This window comes from Aulonocara stuartgranti, assembly GCF_965226115.1.
Source record: "Aulonocara stuartgranti genome assembly, chromosome: 3".
NCBI lineage: Eukaryota > Metazoa > Chordata > Actinopteri > Cichliformes > Cichlidae > Aulonocara > Aulonocara stuartgranti.
In genome coordinates this window covers 30,180,276-30,190,520 of record NC_138941.1, presented here as the reverse complement: position 1 = coordinate 30,190,520, position 10,245 = coordinate 30,180,276, and the positions used below count along the sequence as shown (strand labels likewise).

Sequence of the window (10,245 nt, the reverse complement as noted above, 5' to 3'; positions counted from 1 at the left end):
TGTTTATGTATTATTCAAATTTCAACCTCTTTAATCAGTGATTACAACGGCTCAGTTCATCCATACATTAAACTTTCAATGACATAAAGCCAGAGACTTAGTCAGTACCTTCGTGTTGAACTAAATAACTTAATCCATTAATCATTCATATATTTCATGAATTATGTCATAATTATGAGATAATGACCACATTAAAAATGACCATGTTATGCAAAATTTATGGAAAAAAGGCCATTATAAACAATATAATTATATTTCTTGAATTGTAATTGTTTGATACTGATTGGACTTTCATGACAGAACTGTACCGTTCAAGTTTATAAGAACCAAGTAGCCACAACTGCTTTATTTCCCCATAAATGTCACATTTTGCGCAGTTACAAATCCTTTATTGACATAAATCACTAAGAATTTTTATTACCTAAATTAATATATGTTAATATGTAATGGTATACACTGTAGCAGTATTTTCCTAATCAGAAAAACGCTTCTAAGTAAATAAGTAAATTAAACATCAACAAACACACACACTCACACAATGTACTATTTGTGTTTATGTGTTTAATATACTTGTGTAATGTGATCAAAACATTTTTGTTTTGTTTTGATCACATTAGCTAATATGATCAAAATATTATATTATCAAAATATTATTATTACAACTTGCCAGTAGACCTGTTCATGTCTGTGATTGGTTATATGCTGCCAACACCAGATCATACATGTGGAAGCACAAGCTAGATTTGGAAACCTCAGGTTTAGCTTCAGAACAGAAAACTGATCATACACTACGAAGGTTCGCCGTTTTCTGATCTCTTTGTGAGTTAAACACAGCCTAAACAAGTGCAACACTGGAACCTAAATAACTGCAACAAACTGACAAGTTGTGCTGCCTACACAAGGATCCAGGTTTCAGTACTGCAGTCATTATTCCATCAAGACTGAAGAGCTCAACTGTGCTCTTGCTTCGGCCTCACACCAGGAGTGAAGCTTTTCACTTTATAATATCACTCAGGGAACATTATAGGACAAGATCTTACGCAGTTAAGAAGTATACAATTAGAGAAAGTCACAAAAACAATTCAGATTATGTCCTTTCACAAATACATGATATACGTTACATAGGTCAACAAATGAAAAGAGAAACAAGTTCAATTTATTGTTTCTCTTACAATTTTCTGAAGCTCATCATTTACTCCTGTCATTTACTCCTTTCTCTATTCTTGCAGCAAATCCAGCTTCTTGACTATGTAAGTTTTGGTTTTTTTTAACATGTGAAATGTAATGTCAACCATTTCCTGGAGTGGTGGAGAATCATATGATAATAGCATTGCTTCTACCAATTGAGGAAAAAGTTCCTTCATTTCTTCATTGAATTGTTTTGAGGCCATTGTCACTCTGTACTTGGATTCTTCCTAAAGGAGAAAAATGAAACTTTTCACATATAGTATTTCTACTCATATTATAGACTTTCTGAGAATAAACTGGAGACTGACTGACCCACCTTCAGTCTGTCTTCCTGTTCTATCGCTGTTTGAAGGGTTTCCTTGAATATTTCCTGAAAGGAAAGGAACAGAACATAGTGCATGTGTTACAGAATATAAACAACAGAAAAGGAACATAAATCAAACAGGAAGGTAATATTTATGTTACAATATATATATATTCAATATTAAGAAATTGGTAGATTTTAATTTACCAGTTTTTCCTTGTTATCCAGTGAACTTGCGAGATCAAATATTTTTGTGATTTCAGGTGTTCTATACACGCCATCTTCCTAATGGAAAGAAAAATAGTACAATTAAATTTACCCGACTATACTGAGTAGTGTAGTAAGTACAGAGAAATACCGTACTTGTATGACTTTTGCATAATCTGATATTACTGTGTTGTTGTCGTTGCAACATATATTTGTCCAGGACCAACATTGCAACTGACCAATGGCATTGTCTGAGCATTCAGTTAACAGTAGCCAAGAAGGTAATGGTAAGGGTAAAGGTAGGTAAAAATAAAAATTATCACAAGCAAAAAATAACCCCACAAATAACCTAAATTTGATGGCTTCATAATATGTTTATTAATAATTAATAAAGAAAATACTTTTAATAATGTTTTTTTTTCTGTCAACACACATAACAGACTTTTAAAGCCTTGTGAGAAACTTGCAAACTGACCCACCTTGTGTTTGTCAACTTCTTCGCTTACTCTTTTCAGTATTTGCTGAAACTTGAGAGAACAACAGTTGCTTTTATAACCCATTACAAAAAGGGAGCAATTCCAACATTTAATGAGCTCTTAATTACTGGAAGAATTTACATGTATGTGCAAATAATCCTGTAATTACTACCACATCAAGAGATTGACAAAGGAGGAATTTACCACTTGGTCCTTGGCCCAGATTGCAATGAAAATAAGGCACAGAAGAGATAAGATGAACAGAATTATAAAGACAAACAAGCACTTGATGAATCTGAAGCAAGTTCGCCCTCTTGTTCTGGTAGCTGCTTCTGCCATCACTGTTAGAATTAAAAGAACCCATTAGGTTAAGACACCATGTCAATAACATTAATAAGAAACTGACACACACACATACGGCAACAAATTTTAATGTTACACTTTGCAAACATCATATTTTATGTTACTGATCTTACCTGTTTGGGAATGGACGACGATCTGATGTTCTGTGCTGGTAAATAATGAAAACACAATGAGGTGGCGTGTTTGAAAGGTTCCCTATACTCTGTTGTCCTTTCACTTTCTTTCATCTCACGTGCATTAGCTGCAGTTTTACTTTCATTTTGACTGAACTAACCTTTTTCTGGTCCACTTTATAGGAATAGAGACCCATTAGTTATTGGTCCCAGATTTTCAGCAGCTTGCAAACAATAAGTTTTATAACATTTTAGTTTTAGTAAATAATATATGTACATTAGTAGATAGTTTGTCTACTTAGATGATGAGTTTTTATAGTAGTAAAATTATTAATTTCTAAATCAAAAACAACAAAACAGCCTACAAAACAATAACTATTAAGATCATATAAAACTTTATGTATTATTACATATTTGTTCATGAATTTTGCTCATTCTATTTTCCAGGGTGTCACTGATGAGTTACAAGTCAAATAAGATCTGTTGTTTTGGTAGCTGCTTCTGCCATCACTGTTAGGATTAAAAGAATCTATTAGGTTAAGAAAACACCATGTCAATAACATAAATAAGAAACTGACACATACACACACTGGAACAAATTTTAATGTTACACTTTGCAAGCATCATATTTTATGTTATTGATCTTACCTGCTTTGCGACGATCTGATGTGTTGTACTAGTCAGAAGTGGTTAGCGGACCCAGACTCGGACCCCTCGGTACAGTAGATCAGTGCTATTGTTTACTGTGAAGAAATGAGTAAACAACAATCCACAGTGCAAATCTTGCTTCGTGGCACTCCCTTTTCCCGTGGTGTGTGGCAATGCGTCAGTGTACAATAAATTCCCCAAACTCCGTGAATCTCTCCTCCAGTCTCTCCGTCTCGCCCTTCCTCCTGAAGACAGCAAACACAAACACAGTTAGCTCAGCTCAGCTCGCTAGCAATTACCCAACAATACGCTTGTAGTGATGGGAATTCCAGCTCTTTTTAGAGAACCGGCTCTTTCGGCTCGCCTATCCAAAAAAAGAAAACCCTAACCTGGCTCTTTCGACTTTGTTGCTTTAATTAATTTATTATCAACAGCAATATAAAATTGTGCAGACAATGAATTACTAATGTAAAAAAAGTTTTTTATTTATTTATGTTTATTATATACTTTTACTCATTCACTCCACATAAAATGTATAAAATAAATTATAAATTACAAAAAACACAAAATACACATAAAATACAAAAAACAACTATTTACATTTCTACTTTTAACTATTTTAACTAATTTAATTCAGCCTTTTCCTTTTAAACAAATTTCAAGGAAAACAACACAAAACACTGCAAACCACAACACAATAAAATATAAATCAATATGCAAAACAAAAAAGAAGATGCACGTTCTCTGTCACATAGGCGTGGGATGATTTTTGGGAGAGTGTTTTCCTGCTTGTAATTGCATACATAGGATTCAGTGCATGAATAAACTTTCTGAATCCTTTAACACCCACAGCTGAAATAGTTTGAAATCAAGTGCAATCATCTTTGCCAGGTCTTCATCAATTGAGTTCTGTCTTGCTGGGGTCACAGACCTCTGCAAAAACTAATAGAGCTCTGGTTTGGTATAGGTGGTGGTGGTGATATAGCGCAAGATGCTGTAGATGCAGCAGCAGCAACAGTTGCAATAGGCATCTTTATTACTATCAAACTCAACTGACTGCGTTTTATCTTCCCAATGCACTGATGGGTGGACAGTTCTCAGGTGCCTGTGCAGGCTGTTTGTGGAGCCGGCTCTATATGATAACCTTTTCTTGCAGACTGTACATTCTGCCTATGTATTGTCAATAAAATTGAAATGGTTCCAGATTTTGCTTCTTTTCTTGGTGTCAATCATTTTCTTTACTATAACTTTCTAATGTGATGATGTTGTCTCTTGTTGTTGCCCCCTGGCTCTCTTTCTCTCCCTCTCCCTCCTGCTCTGTTTCTGTGGTACTGCGAGTGGGCAAACATAAGGCTGTGTTTGCGACCCTCTGCTCAGCGCAAACACAAGACTCACGTGCGGTGTGAAGCAAAAAAAAGTAAGAAAGAGAGAGGGTGAGAGAAAGAAAAAAAAGAAACACGGAGCCGGCTCCCGTTGTTCACTTCAAAATCTGTCCCTAAGAGCCGTTTTGTTTGCGACAGACACATAACTATATGCTTGAGTCACTACCAGGCTTGGTGCGATACTCCAGCGCTGACCATCACTCAACCCTGGCTTAAGTAGTCTTATTAGAGTCTAATTAGAAACAGCTGAAGTGCCTGAATCAGCTGTCGGAGGGACAGCTCTCACGAGGAGGAGCTTCCGGGTCGGAGGTCACTCAGCAGAGTGTTGCTCAGAAAGAGCAACCTCTGCAAACCACAAGAGGAGACTGCTACACATGTGCGAAAGGCATCTACTTCCGCTCGAAGCATTTTACGATAGTTACGGGTCAGATTATCTGGTAAGACATTAACAGTATCTCTTAAAACGTTTGCAATAATGAAACATTTCAATATAATGTAGACAAAAAGGGGAAAAAAAAGATAGTTACGGATTAGGTCTACTCGTACTATCCGTACCGCGCATGTGCAGATGTTCTCTTCTTCTTCTGTTTTGTTTAATGGCAGTTAAACAAAACAGAAGGCTCCCCAGTGTACGAGGATACCGCCACTTGCTGACTGAGCGAATTAGCCCTATTGTAAACTGAATTACAAATTGTGTTTGTATATGCGTGTTATATTTGATTAATGATAGTCGAGTGTGTTTATGCTTCTCTGTGTGGAAAGGATTGATTGGAATTGTGATGATGATGTCCACTATCCCTGTCAATTTTCAGTAAACACTTAATCTGGCTGATGAATCTTCACGTTATTTGGAGCTGTGTTTCTGATTTTTTCCAAAAGACAACATCATCACATTAGAAAGATATAGTAAAGAAAATGATTGACACCAAGAAAAGAAGCAAAATCTGGAACCATTTCAATTTTATTGACAATACATAGGCAGAATGTACAGTCTGCAAGAAAAGGTTATCATATAGAGCCGGCTCCACAAACAGCCTGCACAGGCACCTGAGAACTGTCCACCCATCAGTGCATTGGGAAGATAAAACGCAGTCAGTTGAGTGTGATAGTAATTCTGCTGCCCTCAGGTGAATGTATGGCTATTCACCCTATGCAGCGAGCTTAACATAAGAGGAGATGGTTCCAGGAACAACAAGACACATCGCTTTGTCTTTGTGTCTTTAACTGAAGACCGTTTTTTCCTCTTTTAATTTGTAAGACTGTGAACATACAGTAAAATAATACGTAAGCATAAGTATTGACATATTTTGTAACCAAAAACAAGTTAGCAACATAGCTTTTCTTATGCTTTACATTCACCATAAACATCTTTCCTTTATATGTTCAAATAACCTTTTAAGTAACATGAAAGTGACAAATCATACAGAAAATAAAGCTAGACATTGCTTACTTACAGATTATGGCTCAACAAACTCCCCAACGATGTAAACTGGGCTTAAAGTTGTGCAGCTTGTTTTCTGCTCCATGCATTTTCTCCAGTGTTGCCAACTCCTCAGTAAGGAAAATTGCTATTGGTTGTCCTAAAAGTCGCTAGAAGTCGCTAAATGACGTCATCGCCTAATTTGCATAATTGGTCATGCTAATCTAATTGTAACCTATGTTGTTGCAGAGAGAAATAACATCGTGGAAGAGACATAAAGTGAGTAAAAAACGTCCTAAATGCATTTAGAGTTTATTTAGAACTACAAATTAAATTTCTTTTAGCAATTATTGTTTTTTTTAATGTCACAATTCCAACCCTGCTCCTTTACCCGGGCTTGGACCGGCAAAAGTGACCCGAAATAGGCGCTCTGGTGGAGTTACTTTGTGTGTGTGTGTGTGTTTATAAGTAGTTTTAAACCTTGTGATCCACAAAACAGCATAAGAGTAAAAGAAGAACTGACTGCGTTACAGCACCCGCTGCTTGTTGAGAGTAAAAGCGATACGCGCTTTCACGTCTTTTTTTAAGGGGTCTGAAAACTCGCTAAATATAGCGACAAAGTCGCTGAGTTGGCAACACTGATTTTCTCACACTGCCTGCGTGAACTTTGCCTGCTGCTTACAACACATCACCAAAGGGGGTAGTGTAGTGCACACCAAATAACTAAAGAAGAAACCACAAACTGAAGGGGTAATACTGCCCACTATTGGGAAACCTGAGAAATGCGCCAGCCAAAGAAACCCAGTAAAGCAACAACAGAGGGGCAGAATAGTAATAAAGATGCCAGTGTGTCTACTACATCTCCAACTGTTGCTGCTGCTGCATCTACAGCATCATGCAGTATACTAGTGATGCGCGAATCATGAACAAATCTTTCAATACTCGAGAATCACTTTACTGACTCATGAATCATGATTCACAAGCCCAACTGACTCACTGACTCATCCCTGTTGCTGTTAGCAGCAATATACCTAGCTTATAATTAAAATTGTGGAGAAAAACACAACATCCAGTATCTTAACAAAAAAACTTCTGCTCTGAACTGGAAGAAAATACCCTGAGTAGAAGCTCACATCAAGACAATAGCTCCTTGGTTCACAGTAGCATCGCTCTGCTAACATGCTAACAGCACATTTGAGCTACTCCCTCCCTCCGTTCTGTACTGAATCATAGAGCAAACGAATCACTCAATCACTCACTGGCCCTTTCGCAATTCTAAGTACGCAAGTACGTACTCGCGTTCTCGGCGAGAACGGACTTACCGAGAACACGAGCACGGACTCGCGATTTGTATAATTGGAACACCAATGTACTTGATGATGTCACAAGTCTGGAGTTTTTACTGCCGTCCCCTCTTAATTTAACTGTAAGAAATATGTTATGAAGCTTAACTTTAATCACAGCCAAACTGATTTACTCAGGAACAAATAAAACACTGAAATAAACCTAACATTAACATTTAGAAGTGACTTATAAATCATGTTTAACCTCAATAGCGAAATCTCTATTAATAAAAATAGTGTACTTGTATGTCTTAATAAAAACAAGCAGGTGAGATGTTAGAACACTTTTATTTTTATTTTAGTGGACACTCAATACAATAGACAGCTGCTGGGGTTTGGGGTTTGTTTAACCTGAGTAGTTGAAAACGATGTGCCGGGAGTCCGCTGTTCTCGTCGGCTCTAGTGATCCTCGCCCTCGCTATCTGCTGTGGAGCTGGTGGGTCACATACGTCTCCGAAAATGTCGGAGCACGTTTGGAAATATATGATATCTTGATAAATCGAGCAGATATTTGAAGCTTACACAGCTACATTCTCGCTTGAAAATAACTTAAAAGTTTATTTTGTGACCCAGAAACAGTAATATTTAAAAGTTTTTAGCCCCGCTTGTCCACCATTGCCATGTTTGAGTTTTGGACGAGTTTTGCTGCACCCCTTTTACTAGAACTTCCTTTAAAACTATGAATTATTTTTGGAGGTTTGAAAACTTGTAGTGAATACATTCATACAATTTAAATACAACTATCACAATATTTGAAAATATAAATAATGTAAATGTAAAATAAAATAATACAAAATAAAAACATTTACTTTATGTTGATATTCTGTTAGTTATGTCAACGACAGACAAAACTAATGACAGACATCTTGACCTGGCATAGGTTCAATTGTCCTGGTAAGGCATGAAAGTGAACTGCTCCCAAACAGAATATTTTTTCTGAAATCTCTACACCATAAATACATTCCTGTTTTTGTCTTTTCTATATGTCAGCTATGAAAATGGTCTATACATGAATAACTAAGTTTTGTCTTCTATATTAGATAATAGAAACTGGTATAAATTATAGGGTTTGTCTTCTTTTTAAGAAATTGTTAAGATATTCTGTACATGATTAGATAAATGCATCTGTTCTGTGAATAAATGAAGGTTTCTTTAAATTGTCTTACACATCTTTGAAAGACTGAAATCCGCAACAGATTGCAAATCTAAATCTATGTTAGCTTAAGCAATCTGATCAGACCACTGAGGCTTGAGGGGAAAGCAAGAAGAAAGAAGAGAAAGAAATTAAAAGAATCAAAGAGAGTAAAAGGAGACAGAGTAGAAAGAAAAAAATAATGACATGTAAATAACAGGGTGAAGGGTTACAAATATGTAGAATTGCAATATTTTGTGTAGCAAAATGACATAAATTCAGTGACACTAGATATCAATATTTGATTAAATAACTTCAACTACCGTCAACTTCAACTACTCTGTGAAAACGACAAACAGACTCTTCTCATACACCACCATCCTGAGATAACAGATGAGAGATGATAGCAGACTGACTCAAACCTATGGCACACACAATGTGAGTGGTCCTCCAGTGCTGGCTCATCCTTACTCTCTTTTCTGTTCTGATCTTCAATCCGTGTGTATGTGTGTGTCTGTTACAGTGGCAGAAATCGTTGAAATAGTTTCAACATGGAAAACAAGTGACATACAATAACTCAAAGCACAGGGTTTCACATGTGGTTTGGAAAAATAAACTTTTTAAAAAACTCTACTAGTATAAGTTAACTTTAGAATGCACTAAATGATAAATGCATTGTTTAGATATTTCAAAAGTGGACAAGCAATTTGGGTGGCACGGTGGTTAGCACTGTTGCTGCACAGCAAGAAGGTCCTGAGTTCAATTCCACCATCAGGCTGGGGTCTTTCTGTGTGGAATTTGCATGTTCTCCTTGTGTTTGTGTGGGATTACTCCAGCTTCCTCTCACTGTGCAAAGATGTGTGCTTAGTGAGGATAGGTTAATTGTTTAATCTAAATTGAAAGTGAGTGCAAATAGTTGTCTGTCTTTGTGTGTTCGACTGGTGACCTGTCCAGGGTGTACCCTGACTCTTTCCCTATGACAGCTGGGATAGGCTCCAGCAACCCTGAACAGGATAAGTGGAAGCGAATGGATGAATGGACAATTTGGATTACATGTTACATAATTTGTAAATAGATTACATGCATTTTAGTTGCTAGGGATATTAAATAAAAGAAAAAGTTGTTTATTTTTGCGAGAGATACAGTGTCTCACAAATGTGACACAAGCCTTTGCATTTTTTTGAGTTTTTTTAGTCTGTTTCTTATTGCTGAATCATGAACTCTGACATGAGACGTGTGAAGTTTGTTTCTTTAGATCATGGCACAATGCAGTACTTTTAGGGATCTTTTAACCTGCTTCACTTTATCAGAGTAGTACTGTTCAAATGATTTCTTGATTCAACTGGTCTGCCAGCAATCAGGCCTGAGTATGTTTAGTGAAACTAAACTAATTTAATCACAGTTAAATCACGATTTAACAAGACGGGCAATTACTTTTTCACACAGGACCAAGCTGGTTTGGATTACTTTTCTTCCTTAATTAAAGGAGTCATCATTTAAATCATTTGACCATTTATTCAAGTGGCATTTGTCTAATTTTTTTTTTTGATGATCTGAAACAGCTACAGTTAAGTGTGACAAATATTCTAATGTGCTAAAACATTAGTAAATGAGGAAGGGGACAAACACTTTTTTACACCACTGTAGATATTTTGACAACAAACAATAC

The 10,245-nt window shown here is 36.4% G+C and overlaps 1 protein-coding gene across 2 annotated transcripts; it reads right to left on the bottom strand.

Annotated features, from left to right (window-relative positions):
* Positions 1-673: 673 nt before the first annotated feature.
* LOC309699889 (uncharacterized protein) lies at positions 674-3,547 on the bottom strand. 2 transcript variants are annotated; one of them, XM_082523100.1, is made up of 7 exons: positions 3,300-3,547; positions 2,652-2,686; positions 2,380-2,516; positions 2,179-2,226; positions 1,700-1,777; positions 1,505-1,558; positions 674-1,415 (listed from the first exon to the last, which is right to left on the bottom strand). In XM_082523100.1, exons 3-7 carry the CDS (start codon positions 2,512-2,514, stop codon positions 1,218-1,220), a joined length of 513 nt encoding a protein of 170 aa, XP_082379226.1. In that variant the 5' UTR covers positions 2,515-2,516; positions 2,652-2,686; positions 3,300-3,547; the 3' UTR covers positions 674-1,217. The 2 variants fall into 2 exon arrangements, with proteins under 2 accessions (XP_082379226.1, XP_082379227.1); XM_082523101.1 differs by having other exon boundaries at positions 2,652-2,681.
* Between the last annotated feature and the right edge of the window lie 6,698 nt (positions 3,548-10,245).

What these genes read in the sequence shown, in the direction of transcription:
- LOC309699889 (XM_082523100.1), bottom strand. Translation starts at nt 2,514, where the DNA reads ATGGCAGAAGCAGCTACCAGAACAAGAGGGCGAACTTGCTTCAGATTC. An exon ending in TCTGGGCCAAGGACCAAGTG is followed by an intron (nt 2,227 to 2,379) that starts GTAAATTCCTCC and finishes TGTTCTCTCAAG; the next exon opens with TTTCAGCAAATACTGAAAAG. An exon ending in TGGATAACAAGGAAAAACTG is followed by an intron (nt 1,559 to 1,699) that starts GTAAATTAAAAT and finishes CTTTCCTTTCAG; the next exon opens with GAAATATTCAAGGAAACCCT.